General features: G+C 36.0%; 1 protein-coding gene across 5 annotated transcripts in view; it reads left to right on the top strand.

Annotated features, from left to right (window-relative positions):
* The window catches only part of RALGPS1 (Ral GEF with PH domain and SH3 binding motif 1), a 111768-nt gene that overhangs the window by 8653 nt on the left and 77264 nt on the right, over positions 1-25851 (top strand). The window contains exons 3-10 of one of the 5 annotated variants that reach the window (XM_086763667.1): positions 2832-2927; positions 7047-7173; positions 10433-10535; positions 14098-14148; positions 18916-18999; positions 19527-19616; positions 21120-21212; positions 23259-23385. In XM_086763667.1, the coding sequence (XP_086619793.1) occupies positions 14113-14148; positions 18916-18999; positions 19527-19616; positions 21120-21212; positions 23259-23385 (430 nt within the window). In that variant the 5' untranslated portion in view covers positions 2832-2927; positions 7047-7173; positions 10433-10535; positions 14098-14112. Of the gene's footprint in view, positions 1-2831; positions 2928-7046; positions 7174-10427; positions 10536-14097; positions 14149-18915; positions 19000-19526; positions 19617-21119; positions 21213-23258; positions 23386-25851 lie in introns of all 5 variants that reach the window. The other 4 variants (XM_086763665.1, XM_086763663.1, XM_086763668.1 and 1 more) reach the window with 4 other exon arrangements.

Genomic DNA, 25851 nt, shown 5'->3' with positions numbered 1-25851 from the left:
GATTTTAATGGTTGACATAGAATGAGAGATTCCAAGTTGCAACAAAAGAGACTAGATTTCTTTTTTTGGAGTAGCTTATAGTCATTATTCTTTGTTTAAGAAATGCCGCTTTTTTTTCCTTCCCTATTTATAGTAGAACATGTGAGATGTTCCTGCTGACTTCTACTAAACTGTTAATGGCATGTTTTATCTGTAGGTGGTACTGTTGCCTAAAGCACAATGAAATCTATTAAGGAGTTTCCAGTGAAACGGATACTGAAAATACACAAGACAGTTTTTGCTTAGGAGGATCTTCAGTCATATAAATGTAATAGCTTTTTAATCTTCTATAGCCTATTTGCTTTTTTCCTTACTAAACTGTTAGTGGGCAATTCTTATTTAAATCTAGCCTTTTGAATACTTCAGAATTTTTCATGTTATGCAAAATGGCCACCAAGGTCTAATGTTGAATTATTTCAAAAGGACTTTTGAAATGAAAAGAGCTCTTTTATGTAAAGCATTATGACTATTTAGACAACTCGACTGTCTGGTCTATATGTGCATTTGTGCAGGTATTATATGCAATGAAAGGGCTCAGAATGGCATCCAAAAGATTACTATTTTCCAAAGGAACTGGGGTTCACATGCCTTTACCGTAGGAGATATGGTCCTTTTCCTCTCCACTTTGCAGAAATCATATGTGAAGGGATGAGAAATGAGATTTGAGAGGTCATACTTGACTGGACAGGGACACTCAGGAAAGTGAAGATATGATGTAGTGTTTGAATGTACTAAACTTTTGGAAGGGGATGCTGTCAGAATTAAAGTGGTTTTGCACCGGTGTTGCTCAGTGCTTCTGAGACTTGTGCATTAACTTTTCTCTAGGTTAGCAAGTATCCACATAGGACTAAGCAGCTACTTCTGTGAAAGATTTAAATAAATTCTCTAGAAACCCTTCCAGATGGGCTTGCTCAGTCACTGCAATGAAAAAACAGCTGTAAATTGCTCAGGCTCAGAAGGATTTTGAAGTTTTACTTTTTTTCTGCTTTTAATATTAAAATGCTGATACTAAACAAACTTAGCAAGGGGAAAGAATGTATGTAAATATGTAGATAAGGAGAACAAGCAACACATGATTTTAGATACCTTGAAGTTAATTGCCTTTTTATTTAGCAATAATACAAAAAGATGGGACTTTTTTTCCCACCTTTTATGAGCCTCTGGGCTGAAGCTGGATATGATAAAAGTTTCACGTCAGTGGCTGAATGCAAGCACAGGGGCACGAGTATAACCACATTATTGTTTCATCCTGTTTTAATAATACAGTCCCATTTTCCTCTTCCAGTACATTAACTGTACTAACATATTTTCAGTTGTACCCTACACCTACAGCATCTGAATATGACTGTTCATGGTTCATCAAGGAAAGAAAGAGTCTAATGGTGAACAGCTGGAGAAATAGTTTTGGAATGAAGAAAGAGGATAATGAGCGCAATTATGGAAAACAATTCAGAATTGAATATGGTCTGCTGTAAATGTATACTTAGGTTGTGGCAGTTGTCAATGAAGTAGAGTAGTGTATTGTTGGTGTTGCTGGAGGTAGAACGCAAGATTCTTTCAGTATTCTTCAGTCCATCATCTTGGTTGATGACAGCTAGCCATTCTGATGTTTGATACCAAATTCTGGAAGGCATGTCCTCTGAGGAGTGACTGAGGACTCTGGGTTTGTCTAGTTTGGAGAAAAAGAGGCTGAGGGATGACCTCATTGCTCTCTACAGCTTCCTGAGAAGATGATGTAGAGGAGGTGCTAATCTCTTCTCCCTGGGATCCAGGGACAGGACGTGTGGGAATGGCTCAATGTTGAGTCAAGGGGAGGTTCAGACTAGATACTAGGAAACATTTCTTTGCTGAGAGGGTGGTCAAACCCTGGAACAGGCTTCCTGGAGAGGTGATGGATGCCCCAAGCCTGTCAGTGTTTAAGAGGCGTTTGGACAATGCCCGTAATACCATGCTTTAACTTGGTCAGCCCTGAAGTGGTCAGGCAGTTGGACAGGTGATCGTTGAAGGTCCCTTCCAACTGGAACTGTTCTATTCTAAATTTACTTCAAAAAAAAAAAAACAAAACCAACCAAACAAAAAGGCAAAACTGAACTGTTAACTTTTGTTTGTTCCAGCCAAGTTTCAGTGCCCACATGGGGCCTCAGTGCTCTTTAATTTCTTCACTGAACCAGTTATGCAGCTAATTTAAGCTTAAGAAAGAACACTTACCTTTTGGTAGAATAGTGAAGTATGTTTTCTTAAAAGCATGCTACAGCTGCAGCTCATGATTCCAGAATATTAGGAAAACCATAATGAACTAATTAAATTAGTAAGTAAATGGAGTTTTAAATCAGCTAAGTTAAGTTTTGGAGCCTAGAATGGCCGTACTAGGTCTGATCAACAACGTGTCTAGCTCAGTATTTTTTCCTCCAACAAGAAAATAAATAAGAACAATGCTCATCACTGTTTGCTTACATGGTTATTCTCATATTTGCTGAGAGCAGTCTTCCCTCGATTGCTCTGCTACCATTCAGAAATTAGGGCACAGGAATTTCCTTGACCAGAGGTGGTATCTGTGCCTAAGAGTCTTTTAGTGACTTTCTTGTGAGTTTGGTGACTAGTAATAAGGTCATTGTAACTGGATTAGAGGCGTGTTACTAATAGCAATGTAAAATTTGCATTTCTGCCCTCAGAGAATGTCACTTCTGTGCCATAGATGACAAAATTTGACAAATGCTGATAAAATAATGGCTATAGGGATTACTTTTGTGCTCAGTTTTGATGGTGATGTTTTGGTTTTTGTTTTTTTCCAGTTTAGTTGTTCTTGCACTGTCTTGAATTTTGCTTCAGAGAGAACTGCATATCTAAATGGGTTTAAGTTGGCCAAGAAGAACAGACAACCTCTGGTGGTATGTATGTTTCCATCCTGATTTATCCACTTTGCTTCTAGCAATCTATGAATGAGATCTCCTGCAATGTACCTGTAAGCCTTCTGTACAAACAGACAACCTGAGCAAGCTGAAAGAATTTTTAAGAAACAAAAGCTATGAAAATAAATTATATGTCATTTTAGTGACTTTTTACCTTTTATTGCCAACGTGTTGGACCTTTGATAATTTTCAGAATTTCAAGGATTCATTTTAAAATGTTGTTGGAACGAAATATTGAAAGTATGGGGGAGTAGTTTTTATATTAATTATTTTTAATATCTTTCTGTATGTAATCTGACAGCCTTTTGTTACGGTAGGCTTAGTAGTAACTCCAGTGTTACTTAATTTGCAGAGTAATACCTTTTGTGATAGCAAGTGTGGAAATAACCGCACATCACCAGGTGATGTCATAAGAATAAAAACTCCTTCTTGAATTTGACTTGCAAAGATTAATTGCTCTGTATGATTTTCCTCAAGGCAGCAAAACAAATGGGTGTGTAGAAACATACTTTTTCATAGGAGATGTGAATCTTGGACAAACCTATGCACATAGGAAAAAGCAGTGGATTTTTAATGCTTGTGTTATATTTGAAACATTTTGGGGGGAAAAAAAATCTATGTTGATCCTCTTTAGAATGAAAGGATCCAACTTCCCAAGCTTTTTCTATTTCCTGAATGTTGAAAGGCAAAAGTATGTTAGTGTTTTTTTGTTTCAGATATTAAAGCAGTTTTGTCTCTTTTTTTTGGTTTAGTGAACATTAAAACTTGGCGTAAAACAGCTTGGACAGGATACAAGATCACATATGGGATTTTTCTTTCCCCTTTCAGAGCATTTTTGAGCCCCCACACACTGGAAAGCCTAGTCAGAAAGGCTGAGAAGGAGGAAACGAGAATACTTTTGTGGCCTTGATGCAAATGCCACGTTTTAAAGAAATTGCGTTATGAAAATTTCTTTCCACTTCAGTATCTCTAATGGCTATTAACAGGAGGAACTCCAGACCTAGAAAAACTTTGCAGTCTGTTAGTACACAAAATATGAGTTAATTTTATCAGGACACAAGATATAGGAAATAATCTCCTCAGTTAAACTAGTCAAGAAATAATGGCATTATTTGAAACACAGTCACTGCTTTGTTTCCTGCATGACCATGAGATCGTGGGGAGAGTGGCTGCTTGTCATGTAAGGTCTTGTAGGGATGACAGGTGGGGCAAAGACCTCTTCTTTCTCAAGGGAGTAAAATAAGAGGTTACTTTTATTCTCAGCTGCTTGCTTTGTCAGCATCTTCCTGTTTGCGTGATCAGAGTGTTGTGGGAAAGGGTGAGGACACAAAGGGAGATGTGGCAGTGTCCCTAGTTGCATGTTTGAGCAACTGCAGATTTGGCTAAGAGTACACGTGCAGGAGTCTGGGGCAGTGGTTGTCATGGGGTTCATCTGTGTGTGCTGTGGGGAATGATGAAACAACCATGCTGTTTTCTCTATTTAAAGTGAATCGGAGCTTGAGCTGACTTTTGTAATTCTGTAAGCAGTTCTTGAGTTTTGTGTGTGCGTACACTTTAACACATGCAGAGACACACACAAATAGATCAGCTCTTAATTTGTATATGCGTGCTGTACCTGAAAAAATTTAACTGGCTGTCTGCTAGCAGCATGCTTAAAAGCGTGTGAACTTTCTGCAGCATTGCTAGTTCCTCACACAGTGAAATAGGGCTATATGGTGTCTATATTTTAACCTGTCCTTAGCAGCCAATTTAGGTTTAATAACTAGAAATAGTCAGGTAGTTTAGTTTTCACCTCATGGGTATAATACTGATTATTTAATTTGGGAGGAAGAGCTCTTTCCTTTGAGACAGGTGCATTCAGCAGTCTCATCTATGAAATCCTATGGGTCTGGACTCTGTTAGCTTTTTAATGCCCATCTTAACAAGCTTTCACTTAAGGATTCATTTGGATTTTCAGATTTGAATATTACAAAGCATTGCTTACTTGACAAAGGGATAGGCAGATCCTGTCCTAAGACCTTTGCTATTAAAAAAGTTTGCAATGGATTGTGTTGAGCACTAACTTCAGTAAGGCTTGTAGACATCCATGGCTACCCCCTTGTACACTTCATTAGCCATTTCACTGTAGCCAGAAGGGTCTGTTCATGTATTCCTATGAGATTATTTACAACGTAAGAGTAGTCTTAGATTTGAGATTATATGAACTCCGATTAATGATTCAATGAACCTAAACCTCAATTATATCATTATGATGTTTAAGCTGACAAAATTGTCAGTGGTGAAGGTAAGAGCGGAATGTATTAATCTGAACGTTTGACTGAAGGACTTTGGCAGGTGCTGTCATTGTGCTAGTTGTCATAGCCATTAATGGAAGGGAGCTTCAACCTGTTAAGCTAGTAGTTAGTATGGATGCCCAAAACACTCTGAATACACTGTCAGTGTGAAGCCTATTTTTGCTGTGATTGAGAGTAGCACTGGAATTTTGGTTCTGTCTTTTACTTCATTTCAGATAAATACAGGGAATGCTTGTTTCCAAACAGTATCTTCTGTAGGAACAATTAATTAATTCTTAAGTTTTACAACAATAATCGGAGGTCTAGTGTGGAGGAGGGACCAGAAGTATCCATTGGTGACAATTATTTAAGTGACTTGAAAAAGCCTTCTGAGCGATTTTCTGAATTAGCCAATCTTAGGATAAAATTTTCATTGCTGTGTTGAAAACAAAATTGCTTAGGATTCCTTTCACTTCCCCTTACATAAAATTTTGACCAAAAGGAATGCTTTTATGCCTGGTTTATTTAAAAATGTATGTGTAATTCTTTTATGAGTACCCTTGCTATCTGAGTTGAGTCTATAATCATGTCAGTTGTTCTCATTTTAGTTGTGCTTGTTTATGTACAAATTTTGTTTTTGCTGAATGAGATGCAACTTGATTAGTTTTGTGGAGTTATATATCCACCTATGTCCATATGGTGCATAGCTTTTAGTGTATAATAATTAGCATATGTCCGAGAAGATGAAATCTGATTTTGTGATATCAGGGAGGTAAATATTTGTAAACACATAATACTTGTCTTTGTCAATACTCAGGAATATGCTGGTTTATAATTATTTGTGCTTTACTTCAAGGGTTGATAACTCCTTTAAATACAAGTATTACTGTTGTGATCAGTGGCTTTGTTAATTCAGAACTGCAATATGGGAGTTTTTGGCTGGTGGTTTTTTTTTTTTTTTTCCCGTTTTCATGAAACACTTTGTATTCATTTACATGCAATGCTTCATAATTCTGGAATGGATTATTTGATCCAAATGGGTAGAGGCAGCTTCTTCGTGGTACCACATACTCAGATTTTTTTGCAGTCCAATCTTTTGGTTTCTGGAGGAAGCTTAAGGTGTGTTACATGTGTGAAGTCTGCAGCCAATTTGGAACTGTATCTGTCTGCTTAATCCAGTTTAGAAAAAGTCTCACCTCAGACAGTGCTGTTCCTGGGTTAGCCAAGATCCTTGAGATTCATCCTTCCAACTAAGAAGGATGATGTTGTCTCATTCTCTTCTCTTCTGTTCTTTGAGGCCTGACATAAAATACTTTCAAGTGCTCCTGTCTGTATAGATATTAGTGGAGACCTAAGCAGCTGGAAATAGGATTTGTGCATTACAAAGACACTGTGACTTAAATCACCAGTTACGAGACTAATACAAGTGATGAGCAAGGAAAAGTGAAGAAGCACCTTTATTTTTTTCAGTCAGTTAATAACTTGGATTTCTTATTTTAAAATATGTTATGGTAACCTGCAGTTTCTGGATGAATACTGCCTAGCATGGACTTCATGTAAAACCTAATTCAACATAAATGACAAATAATAACCTTTTTTTTTTTTTTCTTGAGTTGATTGGAAGTGGAGATAAGGACTTGATGTGGCTTTAGTGATATTCAGTTATACTCCTTCACAGTTGGTACCTGAAAAAGAATCTAACTCGTAAGATCATCTTGTTTCTGAAGTTCTTGTCTCTGAGAAAGAACAATGAAATCTCTTGTATTGTTGTGGGGTTTTAAAAAATTGTATGTGTTTATTTGCACCCAATACATTTGCTTTGCAGGAATTCTATTTTCGCCATGTTGTCTCACCAGTGCTGGCTGAGCTGAAGCTTCCTGCGTCTTGGGGAGAGCATGTATAAAAAGAATGACCTCATGGCCAATGTGATGGTCACCTCTGCCACTCCAGAGGTACAGTTCCTTGATTTTTGTTAGCTCCTGTATCAAAATGGAAGTTTTGACTACTTTCAACTTTCACAGAAGCCCTTTCCACTACCAGTCGTGTCAGTTGTTTTTCTTACAAAAGGTGTAGTATTTGACAACAGAGTAATTTTAGGATACTCCATGGTTCTGAGCGTTCGCAGCCATTTTTTTTTATTGTTATTGGTGATGATTACTGATTTAGATTAGTTTTAAATAGCATTTTTGACCTGTTACTCCATTACTTACAGCAGCCATTTATTATTGAGTTAAGAGCAATGTCACATACCATATAAACAGAGCCAGTCTGAAATATTCCGGTTGTTTGTTTGGGGATTTTTTTGGTGGGTTTTTTTGGTTGTGGTTTTTTTTTTTGTTTTGTTTGTGTTTTTAATAATTTACTAGTCTACTAGTAAGAAAGTGCTCTTTAAGATTTGGTTCATTTTAAGCCTTTGTATCTTTTGGAGACCAGGCAGAGTGTCATGCTGTTTCCAAAACCTACCTAGTTCCGCGTTGAGCTGCTGTGCACAGCTAACAGCCTATGTGTGTAGGTCCAGGGGTGTCAACTGACGACTGCTTGGGAATTAGTTACCCTGTTGAGTTTTTCTGGGTTTTTTTTGTTTGTTTGTTGTTTTTTTTTTTTTACTTAATATTATGATGAAATACTATAAATCAGCTACAGTAAAGCTTGCCCAGTAAAGCACATGTTTAAAAGCACATATTTAAAATATATGATTGGAGGCACTTTTTGCTTTTTAGAAAGGTAACATTTTGATTAAATTCCTCCCTGCTTGAAAAATTCTACTTCCTCATCTCTTAAGACAGCTGAAGAGCTGTGTGAAGCAAGTGTTTCCACTGTAGTGGTGCCTTTTACATGCACAACTTGATTCTATGAAAACAGATGTCCTGATTTTCTTGAATCAAATCAGCTGTTTCAGTAGTGAGCTGACCTTTAAAAATCTTATAACAAAACAAATACATAACACAGATATGCCCTGCACATGATCGTGTTCTCAATGTGTAAATGCCCTCAGACTAACAAAAACAGTTTTTCATTCTCTCAAGATGGTGGACATTTTGAATTGGGTATGTGAACACACAATTTTGAAATTTGTCTTAAAAAAAAAAAAAATTTCTTTAAGACTTTTTCACACTGTTTTCTCAAAACAGAAGTATCTGTCATAGATCAGAGCATAAGAAGTCTCCAGGGTCAAACCAAAGATTCTTCTAATCTGTTATTCTGCCTCTGATAGTGGCCAACAGCGAATATTGAAGAAGAGCAGTGCAAGCACAGGAAACATCCTGCTAGTACCATCCTGGCCTCAGCTGTTTGCAACCCAGGGACTTCCTGAGAGGAAGGTCCTGTTTGCTATCTCTCAATGTATTTGTCTTCCATAGTCTCCTCACCTAGTCTCCTCTTTGACTCTGTGTTACCTTTTAGTTTATACAGAATCCCATAACAAGCTGGTTTTCAGGTTAACTACATGCTGTGTGAAGACCTATATCCTCTTACTTATTTAAAATCCAACTCTAACTGAGAATTCCTTCTCCTGGTGTTAGATGAAGCAAAGAGAGACCATTCCTATATTTCCTCTTACTTTGTTGGTTATTGTTCTTCCTCCCCGCAACCTAGTACCTCATTTCCAGGTTGAAGATTGCTAGCATAGCCAGTCTTTCCTTCCGTACCTGTTAGCATCCTTGTTGCCTTGTTCTGAAACTTTTCCAGTTCTTTGATGTGTCTTTTAAGATGAAGACTAATACTGCATATGTATTCTAGGTTTGGGTGCACTATGGATTTGTAAAGGAGCATATTCATACTCTGTTACATATTTTCTCTTTTCCTTTTCCAGACTTACCAAATCTTGTGAAGTCTTTTCTCATTTTTTCATTGTCAGGTTTTGAGTTGTGGTTTTTTTTTTTTGTTTTACCATACTGAATAAATAAAATGAAGGTCCATATTCATCAACAATTTGTCACCTCATTGTTCACTTTCTTTTTCAGGTTGTTGAATAATAGTAATTATCACTTATCCATGCATAATTCTCTGTTGATGCACATATTCTTGATGTTTGTAACAATGTCTTGTAATTAATTATTGTAATTAGAAGGATAGTCTCTGTGCTAGGGCTACATAGTTTCCTTAATGTCTTCAGGGTGAGGAACCACGGCAAAAATCTTTTGGAAGTCAAATAAGACTGTATTAATCATGTTCCTTTACCCACATGTCTGTAGATACTGAGGCAGTGCTGCTCTTTCTAAATGCTAACTTGTCAACTTGCTAATACAGCATACCTATCTGTATTTCTACTAATTCCTCTTAATTATGTTTTTGGGTTTGCCCAGTACAAATATCAGACCTCCTAATCAGTAGTTCCCCAGATCCTTTTAAGGAAAAAAAAAAAATCAGCATCTCATTTACCACCTTCTAGTTCTTTGCTACCCTTCAGTTTTAAGTGAGAATTACATGTCATAGTTAAGATGCCAGAACATCTTGTTTTGGCAACAAGGTTTTTCTAGCAAACAAATAACCTCAGTGAGGAAAGGGCTTAAGATTTTATGTGCATACATTTTTATTCAGTATGTAGTTTTAAGATAAGAAATAGAAAAATAATGCTATTATTAGTAAATCACATTATTCTTGAAGAAACAAAAATGAGCCACAAGTGCCTGCAGACAGGCTTGAAAGGCACAGAAGGTGTCAGAGCCTTCTTGGGGTGAAACACCAAAGACAGAAATGTCAAAAGGAAGGAAAAGCACCAGTTTTTAAGGCAAGACACAGTAATATTCTGAAGAACCCTGGAGCTAACATTGGGTTAAATTTCAGGATGTGTCATTTTTTCCTTTTTTATAATGTTATGGATAGAGCGGCATGGTTTGGATCTAGCCACTCTTTACCTTGCATGTTTAATTTAAAAGCTTCGATTGAATGAATCTTCAAAATCCCAACACCTTTTGTTTTGTGTGGCAGCTCTTTTATGTAGTCTATTATTTTTTAAATGGCTTTCTAAAGCTGGAAACTTCATAGAGCTAAAACTGTATGTCACTATAGTTTTTGGAGAAAAAAGTTAGTTGGAAACTTTCGTGAACTGTGCTAATCAAAATTTTATAATTCAGTGTCTGAAGCTGTTTGAAGTTCATGCATTTTCTTGTAATTTCTTAATATTTTTACACATTTGTTTTCTGAATTTGACATAAATTTCATCATTCTGCAGATAAGCCTACTTTTTTTTTTTTTTTTTCCCTAGGGTAGTAGCAGCTCAGATTCTCTGGAAGGGCGAAGTTCAGATTATGCCAATAAAAGCTATGATGCAGTTGTATTTGATGTGTTGAAAGTAACTCCTGAGGAGTTTGCTGTAAGTAGAAATGTTATTTTTGCATTTAAGCTCGTATAATATTCAGGGCTTGCAGGATACTAAAAAATACATCAAACTTTTTTCTTAAAATAAAAATCTTTTAAATGAACTTCCAGTATTGTTGAAAACAAATTCCTGATTATGTACTCTTTAATAAAATAAACATGTCTTGAGATTTAAGCATTCCGTACTGACCTGACAGCATATTTGTTTTTCTGTATAAAGCCATTTGAATTTTTCCTAGTGTTTTAGAAGACCCTACCACAGTCTGATTTTTTTTTTTTTTTTTTTTTTAATTGAAACCGTGAATACTCATCTTTTCTGCTGAAACATTATTTTCTCAGAAAAATCAGTTTCTTGAAAGCAGGAAAGAGGCTTGTATAGAGGAAGCAATTTTCATTCCTTAATAACAGGTTTTCAGTACTAAACTGAAAGCAGAATTGCAGTTTTGGCAAAAGTCCAGTATAGTTCTTGTGCTTGGCCCCTTGTTTCTAATTTATACGTTAACTTGCTGGGGAGCAGAAAGGAGTGAGGATGAAAGTTATTGAACCTAGTTCAACATTTTCATTAACATTCTGGGCATCAAAATGATGTTTCCCTCATTTGGCGTAAGATCGTGTAATAACCATTCACAAAAAAAAAGTCCCAGAGATACACCTACATTATTCTTGTAAGTTTGTCACTTTGGAACAAATTCTGATGAGTCTTTTTAACAGCACTAACTCTGAGTCTTTTTAATAACACTAATATAGAATACACAGATGAGGGCTATTGGGTAAAAATATAAAAATACTTGGTTGGCAAATCTCTATCAACTCAGTTAAAAAATGGCCTGATGCTTCCACGCCTGTTCATCAAGTTCAGATGATCCATGGCCAAGGACTACCTTCAGAAGTGAAAAAAGCCACAATTTAGACAGGCCTGTAAAATTGCACAAAAATAGAGATGTCTAGGTTTATCAGAGGAGACTGACTATTAAGTCCAAATATAGCCCAGAACATAGTGTGTAGTCTACACCGGCAAAAATGAATTTGAAGTTTTCTCAGAACTGTATTTAGAAAACAATCAACTCAAGGTAAGGTTGTTTGTAACTTAACAGCTCCTCAGTTTTCTGTTACATTCGTAATTCCTAAAGCTGTTGGTTTGAGATGGAAGGTTGTTGTTGAGTGTCTTGATTTAATGGTACACTTCAAAAACATACACATGCGCGCACACACTCTTAGGTCATTGTAACATGTCTTTTAACTTTGAAGTCCAAACTTCTCTAAGTTGCTTTTGTCTCTCCAGTTCCACTTGCCACCTGTAGTCATGAATAAAATAAACAAAAAACCCACCAACCTCCAAAAAAACCAAAAATTGAAATGTGTGGCTGTAGGACTGGCAGTGAAGCTTGAAAAAGATCTCATGTAAACCCTAGTGGTAGGGCTGTTTGTTTGGGGTTGGTTTGTTTGCTGGTGTGGATTTTAATGTTGATTGGTGGATGATGTTGATTTTAACTTTACTTAGCCAGATTAGCTATTCTCCTTGTGCCCCATTAAAGTCTTTCATTGGTTTACCCTCATCCTCTTTTTTTTTTTTTTTTTTTTTTTTTTGTTGTTGACAGCTCAAGGAAGGTTGAGCTACTGTTCCATCCAGAGAAGCAGATAATTTCTTTTTTCAGTAAATCATAGAATCATAAAATGGTTAGGGTTGGAAGGGACCTTCAAAGCCCATCCAGTTCAACCCCCTGCAAGGAGCAGGGACATCCCCAACCAGATCAGGTTGCTCAGAGCCCCGGCCAACCTGGCCTTGAATGTTTCCAGGGATGGGGCATCCACCACCTCTCTGGGCAACCTGGGCCAGTGTTTCACAACCCTCATTCTAAAAAAATTTTTCCTAATATCTAATCTAAATCTACGTCTCTCTATTTTGAGACCATGACCCCTAGTCCTGTCATGACAGGCCCTGCTGAAGAGTCTCTCCCCATCTTTCCTGTAGCCCCCTTTAGGCACTGGCAGGCCGCTCTAAGGTCTCACCGCAGCCTCCTCTTCTCCAGGCTGAACAGCCCCAGCTCTCTTAGCCTGTGCTCATAGGAAAGGTGCTCCAGTCCTCTGATAATCCTTCTGGCCTCCTCTGGACCCTCTCCAGCTGGTCCATGTCCTTCTGATGTTGGGGGCTCCAGAACTGTACACAGTGCTGCAGATGGGGTCCCACAAGAGCAGAGTAGAGGGGGAGAATCACCTCCCTCGACCTGCTGGCCACGCTCCTCTTGATGCAGCCCAGGATGCGGTTGGCCTTCTGTCTTGTTGAAATGATTACTAATTCTTGATGAAAACTTATTTATTAATGTCACATAATATGGCTTATAGGCAGCTTTTTGGAACCTCTGCTGGGCACCTTATTAAGAGACAAATCAAGATGTTGCAAACATGCGTTTGTGACTGCAGTTATTTCTTGGAGCAGAGAGAGATCTTAATGACAACTGAATTTGTAAATACCTAGCCATTACTTAGAAGTATAAATTGCAAAATTGAGTGCTGCTAAGAGCAGTCAGCTAGAGTTTTGTGGCAAAATCTTTGACTTTGCATAATATAAAAGCAAGACATAGCTAGAGATTGTAAGTTAACCATTTATCGAAATAATTTTTTTTTTATGTCTTGTCAGATTTTGTAGGGGGCATTAACTTTTCTAGACTTATGTCTGAGGAATCATACTAATAGTGTAAAGGTAATTAAAAATATATTTAAATCATTTTTAATTGGTGGAATCAAATGAGCACTTTGAGAGATGATAGCATAACAAAGTGGCCAACAGGAAAGCTTTGCTGGGGGAAGATCCAAAGTAGTGTTCTTTGGGACTTTCTTTTACACATTCAGTCATGTAAATTACAAAGCTCTGTAGGTTTATACACTCACAGGATAATTGAAGTACCTGTTGGTTAAAAATAATTTACATAACTTCCAAATACATAATGTCATTTGATCACTGAAGCAATTCAAGTATCTCATCCCTCAGATGCTAAAAATGTTCTATAAATGCTTTGGGGGTTTTTTTTGGTCCCCCCCCCCCCCCCCATCATTGACTTTGAAACAGCCTTACAGTGTCTTACCAGGACATACTTGTGACTGAAAATCTGTCTATTGCTCCTTTAAAGCATGTTCCAATCATAACTAATTACCACATCATAATGCTTTATTGCTTTCTAACCCAGTGAATTTAAAATGTATGCTGCTTTCTGGGTGAAAGGCAAATAATTCTTCCTGCTACTTCTCTTATGTCAATAAAGGGCCTGAACAGTAAGACTCTCAGATACAGGTTTTTCCTCTTAAACTGCTGCAGGTACTATAAATCTTCACTTCAGTATAGCCGGTAAATGTAAGATAATATGATGATGTGCTGCCACTCAGGATGGTGAGGGTTCTGCTTGTGATGTGTCAGCCTGGACGGGGGGGCCAAATTCTGGTCAGTTCTGGTCTATGGAGGAAGTACATTTGTATGGTTTATAGTTCACTAACAGGCAGCTGTAAATACATGATTGTTATCTCTTCGTATTACATTATTTAAAGTTTTATGTTTATTGCAGAGCCAGATTACATTGATGGATATGCCAGTATTTAAAGCTATACAGCCTGAGGTAAGTTTTATTAAACTATCCGTTTACATCTTTGGAATTCAGTACCTGAGCAAATGTAACTATTTAAATAATGCTTTTTCATTCAGAAATGTTCAGCTTCTTGCACTGCACTAATACTCTTCTAGGCTTATTCCTTGCTAGCTCTTCGAATCTGTAACCTAGCCTGATTTACTTTGATTTGTCATCTACTGCCGGAAGTGACAAGTATGCTTTTCTGGAAGTCTTCTGGTCCTGTTTTGTGTTGAGTGTTTCTTCAGGATGAATTTATCAAATGCCGAAATTCTCTACTCTTCCTTCTGCTCCTGTTTTTCAGTTCACATCTGATTTCAGAGTTTGACTCATGCCTCTAGTCAAAACCTGTATTTTAGTTTGCATCAGCTGCTTGGTAAACTTTTTAATTTGTACTATCATGTTTAAGATTCAATTCTGAGGGAATAAATCAGCCTAAACCCTTAAAGTTAACATATTAGTGTCCTTTCATTTTTTTTTAACCTTTTAAGAAAGACACAGAAAGAAAGTCAAGATCTGTTGAGAAAAAGCAATCAAAGTTAATATAGACATTTGAAAATCAGAAGTAAGAACTTCAGAAATGAAGAATGAAGGTAGTTATGAGAATATATTAAATTTCCATACAAGTGATATGTCATCTCAGTATTTTGATGAAATAAATTTGTTTTCTGCAAAAGGTACAAGAGTTTAGTGTTTTCGGCTTCAAGTTCTTTAATATAAAAACATGTCCTTAGATCCATTACGGTTTATTGTCTTCTCATGCCTAGGTGGAATATCATGGATGCATAAAGGGCAAAAAAAAACCCCCAGTAATATTAGCAGTACTGAATTTCTGACATCAGAAAGGGCAGTTCAGTTTAGAAGGTTCTTAGTAGAAGCTCAATCCTTCTAATTTATGTGAGGTTTTTTGTTGTGACTAACACAGTGGTTCAGAGAGATTAGCAGCCTTTTGTCTTGAGAAAGTGTAGGAAGGAATATAAAAATTTCTCTTTCTGGTGTCTGGCCTTCCAGGCAGTTGGGGATTCTTTTTTTTACTGTGGGGAAAAACATGACAAACGAACAATGCAATAAGAAACCACCAATATCCGCAGAAAAATTTGTTAACACAAAAATATCAGTATTCACAAATAGGTACACAGATACTTTTTCATGAGAAAATTTTGCTAAGAAAAACATCAGTTAGAACAAAATGGAGGTTTCACCAAAAGCAGAGGTAGTGTGATACTCTGAGAACATGAATGAATACAAAATAAAATACAAAACTATAGATGTTCATATTTAAAGTGAATTTTGCATTTGCTTTAATTGCTGTGAAATATCTGTGCCGTGGAATTTTAAAGGAAAACAAAATTCTGATTTGTTGTTGTTCTTTTCCTTTGTCATTGCTTCATTTTGCCTTTTGGAAATGAAATTCCCTGAAGTGCTACTCTGATTGGCAGATAGATGTAATTAATTTAGTGAGAAATGATCAGAAAAAAACTAACATTGTATTTTCAGCTTCTGCTAGAATAGAGGTGTGTGTAAAAGTAGCAGTTGCCATAGACTATTAGTTTTTATTTGTATTTTCTGACTTTCATCTTATAGGAATTCCCAGTATAATTTAATTGTTTCTTTGCTAAAATTAAACGACTAGTTTTGTCCTGAAATTCTGCCAACTGTAGGACTAGGTTTTAAAGCAAAATACAGCCTGTGTATTTGTTATCTACCTGCCTCTTGTTATTAGGGAAGTTGTTAGACTAAGAAGGTTAAAATTTTCCAGTCAGCTCAAATATTAATGTATAGTCTGTAAATGTCTGCATTTGTTTGAGGCCTGGTAGCCTTTTAAATTAAGATGGAGTATTCATTCTTCTGTGTCTGTAAACTTGGATACCTTTTGGTGAACTACTCCTTTGAGGCCTGCAGGGCTTCACGTGGATGACTGCTAGCTCGCACACTGCTAATTTTACAGCAGAGATCTACCTTGTCAGAGTCTTCCGTTGGTGTCCTTGTATTGCATGGAAGAAGAAAAGGCCAATATTCTGGTTGAAACCTGTGTTTCATGGTGTACTCGTTTTATTACATCACTGGGTATGATGAAGGCAGGGTTATGGGTCCTACTTTTCTTTCCATGCTTGCTTGTGCAAGGTGGTCACAATTGCTCTGCTGGATCGGCTTTTGCATGCAGGACGTGGTGGTAAATACACTGGTGTGTGAATAAGAGTGATTACTTCCGCTTTCCAGTGCTAGAAAGGCGGTGTGAAAAAAGCCTGGAGAGGTTGATGTGGTTTGCTAGATGTCACATAGCGAAGTTCCAGGGTAGAACTCTGCACGGAGAAGGTTTCCTCTCTCAGCGGCCGTTGGGCTGACTGCTTTAGTGAGCTACCTGTTGAATTTTGTGTTTGAGAGAAGAGTGTTTTATTGTTTTTTCTTTGGGTTTTAGTCTTTAATATGAGATTATGCACGGATGAGAGGACTTAAGATTTGAGAGTTCTGGTTGCCAAGTCTTGTCTCAAACACACAAACACCCTTTAAAGTTAGCACTTGCTGAGGCTTTTTTCTGCTTTTCAATTGAGCTATTACTAAAAACATATCTGCATGTTATTTTGCAAGAGTTCAGTCAGAGGACGTTTAATTAACAATTCTTTGTTCCGCAACAGAAACAACTATGCTTACATTCTACATTGCTGAGTAAGTTTATTTAGGTTGGGTTTTTTTGTTTTGTTTTTTTTTTTTTTTTTCCCAAAGTCCTGGAAATTGCAATCTCCAGAAATTTCAGGATTTTCTTGCATACTTTATTGAAAAGTGTCTTGTGATTTTGTGCAATGAGGAAGTTGCCTGCATCCTTCCGTACAAAAAGATGAAGTGTAGTGCTAGAACACACTACATTTTAGCAGTATTAAAAAAAAAAAATCAGCAGGGACATGTTGAATCACTGAGTCTTATCAACCTTTCTTATTCAGTCCAAATTTTAAACCCAGTCAGATGATTTTACCATGCACAGGATTTTCCATTGTTTCCACATAAATATATAATTTCCAGACTCTTAAGACCAGATGTGCACCAGTCGTGTGGAGAATCTGTGTCTTGACAGATGCAAATTGGCATGTTTATCTGCAGAAGGCTTAAATGCTGGAAGACTGGGATACAAAGTATGTTTGGAACTGGAAATGCTTTTCCTGGTGCTCACACAGGAACATGCAGACCTCTGCATCTCGAGAATGTGTTGGTTTATCAGAATGTACAAAGTGCTTTTCAGAGGCAGAATTCACTTTGGCTGCCTTTGTGCCTTTTCATGTGAAGATGTCTATAAAGTTAATAGCGTACATTTGGAAAGTTGAACAACATTTTGCTTGAAACTGGAATTTCTGTTTCTAAAAACGGAAGAGTGATTTAGAACGGGTGTTACGGAGAACTCATTTCCAGTATGTATGTATCTACCACTTGTCAGATCTGAATATAAAGAGTGTATATATATGTGGTAACTTGAATCTGTAGTTATAAAGAACCAGGCTGTCTAAATATATTTGGAACTGCCTGAAATAACTGTTGGAAAATGGACACTTTCCTTCTGTCTAAATCAAATTTGTAGTTATAATTTCAAATTTCTTTTACTACATAATTTAATATAATTTATTTAAGGAGAAAATAATTAATCTACTTTTTAGCTTTTCTACTTCCCATAAGGATTGCTACTATTTACTTTGCAGTTTGGGTGAAAGATTATTTTTTGCCATAGATTTGCTATGATTTTATTATGCATTGAAATTGGTTGGCAGTGGTTACGAGTATACTGCAGAATTTGCAGTTTTTCTTATTATTTTGTATGGGGCTGGCTTTGAAGTAATCATCATAACGAAAGAGCATTCAAAGACTTGTTTTGCGTGCTGTGATTGCACTATGCAGCCTACTGGCAACTTTTTGCTTTATTGGCACCAAAGTACTAGTCTGTATTTGTAACTACATGCCACACTTCAGTCAAGTCTGACTAAACTTTTCTGGCTTAAAAAAAACAGCCAAAAAAACCCCCAAACCCACCAACCAAAATAAAACAGAGTTCTAACCCCTAAGACTGTTACTGTTCAGCCTTTTCCAGATGATAAATTATCTCAGTCTGAGAATCACATATTGAGATTTCAGGGTTTTTAAATTTTTTTTTTAACTACCATAAACAATAATGTTACTGTTCCAAAACTGTGTTCTTCAAATGCTTTAGATCTCATGTTTTGATTAAGAAAACATTAAAGATTGGATATGCTAAGCTGTGGTGTATTCATGGAAGTTTTACTAACTGTAATAATGAGGATGACATTCAAGAATAATAGTGAGGTTACCACCTCTAGTTGCACAGCTAAATTTTATAATCTAACTACTGCTAATATTGCTTATTGATATATTTAGCTTTAGCTTCAGTTATGAACCAGGTAAAATTATATACTAGCAAAGTCTTTACTCCTGTGTCTGCTGATTTGCTCATACCAGGGAATCCTGGACTGAAATAATCAATGCAGAATAAAAATTCAGAAGCATTATTTGTGGCTGATTGCTTACTCTCTCTGTATCCGAATTTTAATAATGATGTATATTTTTAATAGTGTTGGGATAATATACGAATCATATAAACACAGAAGTGTTTGCTTAGACTAGTTGTCATCAAATCGGTGCCTTGGATTGGTTTCAGCAGCCATCTGTTAGATGTTTCTGTCATGTAACAGTTTTTACGTTTTCAAATGTTATTAAGCATTACTGATTTTAAAGGCAATTTTAAAACATGTGTCCTAGGAACTAGCCAGCTGTGGATGGAATAAGAAAGAAAAACATATCCTCGCACCAAATATTGTTGCCTTTACTAGGAGGTTTAACCAGGTAAATTATTTGATTACTGCGATGAACAGGTACTGTTTGACAGTTGTCTTTGAGTGTAAAGTTAAATAGAACTAATCCTACGAATTAAAACTTAAGAATATTTTTTTAAATGAGGACTGAGATTTTAAAATGGCAGTTCCTGTTTTCAATTGCTTTATCTAGATTTTCATGGTGTTCCTTTAGACCATTGGTTCCTAATTATTAGTTCCTAATAATTTTTGCTGATGTGTCATGGTACAACATCAGCAGTTCTTTTTCTCCTTTTTTAGTGTTTCACCTGCTCATTCAGTTATCTTAGTGTTGCTTCACTTCTCTACCTACATCTTATATCTAGTGGTAATGCTTTTGGGTAGCTGCAGCTATACAGATAAGAATTCATAAGATAGAACTCTTTTCTTTCTTACCCTGTTTTCTCCCTGGAGCATGATGAAAGTTTACAAATATTTCATCTAATAAAGTCTCTTTTTTTTTTTTTTTTTTTTTTTTTTTTTGGTAAATAAATTCAGTTACATGTGTTTACTTTATAGGTCAGTTTTTGGGTTGTACGAGAAATATTAACAGCACAGACCTTAAAAATAAGGGCAGAAATATTGAGCCATTTTGTGAAAATAGCCAAAGTAAGTGTGAATTTATTGTACTGTTATTCAAAATCTTATTTCCTTTTTGTTTCTGCACTACTCCTATGAACAGTTATTGGGTTACAGAAGGTGGTGTTCTTCGTTAGCATATTTGCTATGGTGTACCACATGAATAAGATAAAAGATATGGCATCTGTTGTTTTTACTTGGTTAAATAAAAATGCCCAGTTCAGTGTACCTTTGCCTAACAAGTTTAATAGTGGTTTGTCTTGTTGATGGCCAGCTATGTGTTGCCAACACTGAACGTGGTTGTAAACTGTTCTGTATTTTCTCGCCACCATTCAAACTTATCTTTTATGAAAAGAAATCTCCTACTTCTAAAACAGTTATTGAGAGACTTGTATTCCTACTTGTAACATGGAGCTGCTGGTATAAAGTACCACTGTTAAAGCTCGGTTATTTTAACGAGTTTGAGCACTGCATTTTACAAGTAATTCTTAACTTTTTAACAAATATATTTATTGAAAAAAAATTTTTTCTGCTTCGTGACCTGTGGCTGTTCTGTTTTTTATGACACTGTGTGACACTTACCAATATTAGTAAGAAGATCGCACTTGGATCAAAGGCCTGAGTGGTAATATTGTGTGTGTGTGTAGGTAATGAGAATAATATTTTCCATGTAATACAAAATAATTTTGTGTGTGTGTGTTGTGAATATTTCCCATCAGTGTACTTGGCAGGTTTGTGCTATGCAGAAGAGAATGTATCTGAGTAAGTTCCTGGCACAAACGCAGTCCTAGTACTAGGAGGATGGTCAACTTGGAGGTGCCTGGTTGTTGTTAGAAAAAAGCGGGGCTTGTTTTTTCCCTCCATAAAATCCTGATATTCCTCAAATACTCCTGAGCAATGAGTAAATTAATCACTCAAGGATGAATCCAGCCTCTTTTTAAGACTTGTGAAGAAACTACATGACAGCAGTTCTCATTTTTCTATCTTTCTGGAACTATGTTGCAGGAAATTTTATAATCTAAAACAGCTTTATTCCAAAGTATTATCACTTTTGAGATCAATGTGTTTTAAGTAAATGTCAACACAGAGTGAATTTGAAGTACACTGAAGTGAATAAAATTTGTCCTTTAAAACAGATTACAAAGTAAAAAGTTGTAATAATTCTGAAAGGGACATCAGCATCTTTGGTGATGTTTTTGGCTTGATTAAATTTTTAATTTCCAAAATTATACTAATTTTCAAGAACAATTAATCAAATATTTTTTTCATATTTTTTGTTCAGGAAGAGCCTGAGAAAATAATAAACTCAAATACACGTTGTATTCTCACTACTGAAATGCCTATTATTTTGAGGGTTGTGTTTGGAAAATTTGCAACTTTTAAAGTGGTCTTAAGGTTTTTGCACATTGACAACATTGGATAATGTTGTGTGCAGTCACTGATGAAAACTTTGTATTTTATTAATGCAACTTTGAGATAATTAATCCTGCTTCCCTTTTTGATGTGCTAAAAGCTGTTACTCCCTTTTTTCAGAAGCTTCTAGAATTGAATAACCTTCATTCTCTTATGTCTGTGGTGTCAGCACTGCAAAGTGCACCTATCTTCAGACTGACCAAAACCTGGGCCGTAAGTTATTCCTTGACCATTGTCTTTTCTGTCTTATTTGAATTCTGAGGTTTTCTGAACTCTTTTGAATTTTTGAATTGCGTGCTCTGGAAGAAGATTCTTTATATTCTTGATTTTGTGGTACCATCGTAGGAGAAGTAATCTATTACATGTTTTGTGAAAGTAGAGTTTAAATGGCTGCTTATTTTTGAACAATCTTTTTTTCCTGTAAGAATTTCCTGTTTTCCTGTCTGTTCTAGAAGCCACTGGTTATATGCTTAAGAGAACTTTAGTTGATAAGTAATCTTGGAATACCCTCTTAGAGAGTGTGTATCGGTATCCCTTATCCAAATCATTGTGTATGTCATTAATATATTGCCTGAATGGAAAGAAAGAAAAATGACCCATTACAAATATAGAAGCAATAATTTTGTGGTTGTTGTACAATGAATTTCAGTTTTCATTTAATTTAGAAATTAAAAGCATTGATAATTCCATTTTCTGAAATTTAGTCTATTGAGGGCAGAATTTGTCACTTACATTTACTGTAAGTTTTGCTATTTCTTTAAAGTAGAATACACAATTACAATGTAGTCCTGCTGTATGTAATCTTTAAATATACAAAGTATTAGATCATTCTCATTAATTTAGTACTCCACCCAATGTGAATCCCATTAACTGTTCAGAACTGATAAATAAAGGTGGCTATACTTAACTCTTGAACCTAAGTTTATTATGTCTGTAAAATACCTGTAACTTTTTAATGGTTTAGTTGCTCAAAATTAGGCTATAGTCTAATAAAAATGTAAGTGCTTGCTGTTTTGAGCAGCTTGATGAAGTTGGAACTTAAATAAGGAAAATCACTCGCATGTGAAACTAAGCGTGTGAATAATTCATTGCAGGACTTAGACCTCAAGAGATGTAAGGATCTTTGTAGCCACAGTAGTTCAGAAATACAGTACAGTGCAGAGTTAGGGCCTCAAGGAGTTCTCAGTACTGTTTAGAAAGAAAACAGTGAAATTATTCTGAAATCTTTTCACTCTTGTACATTTTGTTACTTTTTATTAACAGCTGTTATTTAACTGTGATGTGGTGTGCACTGTTCCAGAGCTGCAAAGGGCCTCAGGGCTCCCATTTACAATGCTCTTTTACTGATGACTCCTGTCAATGCAAATCCATTGCAGAATTTTTTATAACAATGGGCAGACTCACCATTTTCTAGAAACAGAACAGCTCGGCTTATGAGCTCTGTAGTACAAGAGTTGAATTTTCACAGAGGAAGAGGTTTATTAAGATACGTGCTATGGAACAGCTGCCTGTTGTCAGTACAACAATGTACAGTGCTGTAATTCTCCACTCATTCTGACTCGGCTGGCTTTTAAAATAATCTTAAAATATTGCTGGTGTTTCTAAAACTGAAATAAGGAAGGTGTTTTTATAGCTACAGTTGTGTATTTTAAGTTTACTTTTCGATCTTCTGTCACCTTAGGATCTTTTGCATTGCTAAATATTTTTCTGATATTCTGTAGTAAGTCCAGTAATGGAAAACACAGATTTAAGTATCATAGTGACTTACTTTCCTTATACATTTTTTTCCAAAAGGTTTTATCATACTTTTAATAAGACACTGTTGAAGTAGTACGATTTCTATTTATTTAGAGCCTTTTACATTGCTGTTTCTACTTTCAAATTCAAGAGGATTTTTTGCAATTCTGATAAACTATGAGAATGTCCGTGACTATATAATAACATACATCTTTATTCTAAAAATTTAATATTACTGAAGTTATTCAAAACTCTGAGGTAGTGATATGTAGACCCTTGATAAACTATTCATAAATAATCATGTTTGTTCGTAGTTTGACTTACACTGAATTGCACTTTTTTTTTTTTTTTTTTCTTAACAGGTAGCACATTTTCACACATTGTGCTGGTTTGGGTTGATGAATTTAGTCTTGACTATGCTTATCTTTACTGTGGGTGATTCAACGAATTTTATTGTATGTTGTTGTCTTTGTGCAGATTTGTCTTTTTAAAGTTTATTATCATCTTCATTTTTTTATGTAGCTTTTAAATCGCAAGGACAAGACCACCTTTGAGAAGTTAGATTATTTACTGTCTAAGGAAGATAATTATAAAAGGACACGAGAGTACATTAGAAGCTTAAAAATGGTTCCTACTATTCCATATTTAGGTGAGTGAATAATTACCTTATTTATCTGTAGCTCATTTTGACTGACAAGAACTAATGTAGGATGTTGTGCACCTGAGGAACACTATATATATATATATATATATATATATAAGGTACGATTCATGTCATTTGATATTTTAAAAAAATAGATCTGATGGAGATTTTTACGTACACTGTTTACGATCTCTGTCTTGTAGAAGTTTTGTGCATTACTGACATCTGAAACTTACAGATATGTCTTTGTTTACTGTCCTTTTTATGTCTTCAGAATTCACAAGAGCACAGGGTTTCAGCAGTGTCTTTGAGTACAGCATGATTTAAGACCTTGTTCCTTTAGTTTTCATTTTGGCTGGACTATTTTTTCAGATACTTCATAACTTGGTATCTCTAAACTGTAGTTGTTGGTTTGTGTCAGTTTCTTGTAAATGCTTTAAAAAAAGATACAAACAAAATAGTAAATTCAGTTGATTGACCTTTTTTTTTTTCAGTATTTCCTTCTATTATTCGTGCAGATACTGTCTCATTATTTCCCCAGTGGCTCTTTTAACTTGCAGTTCCTGCCCATTGCTGAACTGTGCTGGCATTCCTAAGGAACACTGCAAAAACCAGATTCTTTTTAAACAAGGCCATTCAGACACTAGAATGTCTTTCTAGTGATGGAGTTTTTAAAAGAAAGAGTTACTCTAAGAGGTATTTAACCATGTCCGCATATGCAAAGCATGGTCCTGCTGAAGTAATTCAGGCTTGGTTTCATTTTGGTCAAAGTTAAAATCGCAAAATGCTACACCTTTTATACTAATCTTCTCTTCAAGGTTGCTTGCATAGGTCTGAAAAGGCTATGTCTACATGACATAGCAGATCTCACCTCCGTTTATTTCAAGCGTGTTCAAAATGGTCATCTGGACAGACTTCTTGCATCATGCAACCTCTTTGCATTAAGCCTTCCTGCGTTACAGCAGCTTTGTTAGCGCTTAGAGTTGATGGTTGCTTTTGTATTGGTTTTGTGTTTATGCTACTTTTCTATTCTTTAGCTGAAAAAAAAACGGACAAAGTCTTGGTAGATTTGATTACTGAAAGCAGAATTTTGTTTCTTCCCTGTGGTGCTTTCACATTAGATGTGCGTAAAATATACCTTAGTCTTTACTTGCATCTGTAATGGACAGTGCACAAGTCCAGAGAGCATCTCTAGCTGAAAGTTTGAGGGGACACAAGATCCTGTTTTTTTTCTGGTGATCCTTAGTGAATTTATGTAACAATAGGGACTATGTGTTCTGCATGGCTGAGATACATGCCTGATAAGAATTGTCTGGGGTACCTCCCTGTATTGTTGTACTCCAGCATCAACTGTAGTGCTGCTATGAGCATTCTAGTAGTCTCTTAGATATCACTTGTTTTCTGTATGTTGTGCAGTTGAGGTGCATCAACAAGCTATGTTAAGGTTTTAACTCTTTGCTCCCCTCAATTACTTAATATCATCAGCAGATTTTTGTTCCATTGTTCGCTTCCATTTTCAGGTCACTTACGAGGATGCTGAACAGCATGAGTCCCAGCACAAATTCCCGTGGATAACAGTCAGCACTACTTATGTAAAATATTTCTTAATAAATAAATTTGACGGCCATCCTACTTAAAAAAATGTGTTGACAAATTGGTATGAGTTACTGAAACTTCTTTGACAATAATTCTGGTTTTGAATAAATGTTTAGCTTATCAAAAGAGAATATTGAAAGGGGACTTGTTTCAGTGAATAAGTATCTTCTCGGAGGAGAGAAAATTAGATATGGAAAAGCTTCTTTAATCTGTCTGCTTAAATGAACACGTAGACCAGTACATCTATGTTAGGAGTAGGTAGTGAAGTTGAAATGAGAGTCACAAAGTCTCTGAAGATTTGCAGAGTTCATAGGACTCCCATTTCATGCTGTAGAGCCTCTTGTCTCTCACTGTAGTAGGTACTTAGTTATGGAATATCAGTTCTCCTTCCATCTGGGACTGTCTGAGATTGTGTGAGATGCACTGGAGGATGCGCTGGGAAGTTAAACAACTGCTTAAGTTGTCCAAATACTCTGTTTTGTAGAGTTGGCTCATAGCTTGTGTAAGAAATGCTTTAGTACTATCCAGTTATTGGGACATCACTCCAAGCTAATTTTAGTGAAATTCAAAATGGAAATATTTGTGAAATGGGCAAAAGTGTTACAAGCCTAATAAAAGACATAGGTAATGAAAGTGAAAGGGAAAAATCTGCATGTTGCTGGGTTGAACCTGAAATTCCCACTGGTGTCTAGCAAACCTGCTTTAGACTTCCTATCCTCCTGCATGTGTTGTACCTCAGGTTCATATATCACAGAGAGCCTCTCCCCGGCAATTGCAAAGACTAAGCAGTGATACTGCCCTTTTAAAGTAAGATTTTTCCCTGCTTCCTAAGAGGTGCAGCTGAACCTTTGTGTAACCAGATGAATACAGGAGACA

This window comes from Chlamydotis macqueenii, chromosome 20 (genome assembly GCF_036417535.1).
Source record: "Chlamydotis macqueenii isolate bChlMac1 chromosome 20, bChlMac1.mat, whole genome shotgun sequence".
Taxonomy (NCBI): domain Eukaryota; kingdom Metazoa; phylum Chordata; class Aves; order Otidiformes; family Otididae; genus Chlamydotis; species Chlamydotis macqueenii.
Note: the sequence above shows the minus strand (reverse complement) of the source record. Positions and strands in the feature narration are given on the sequence as shown.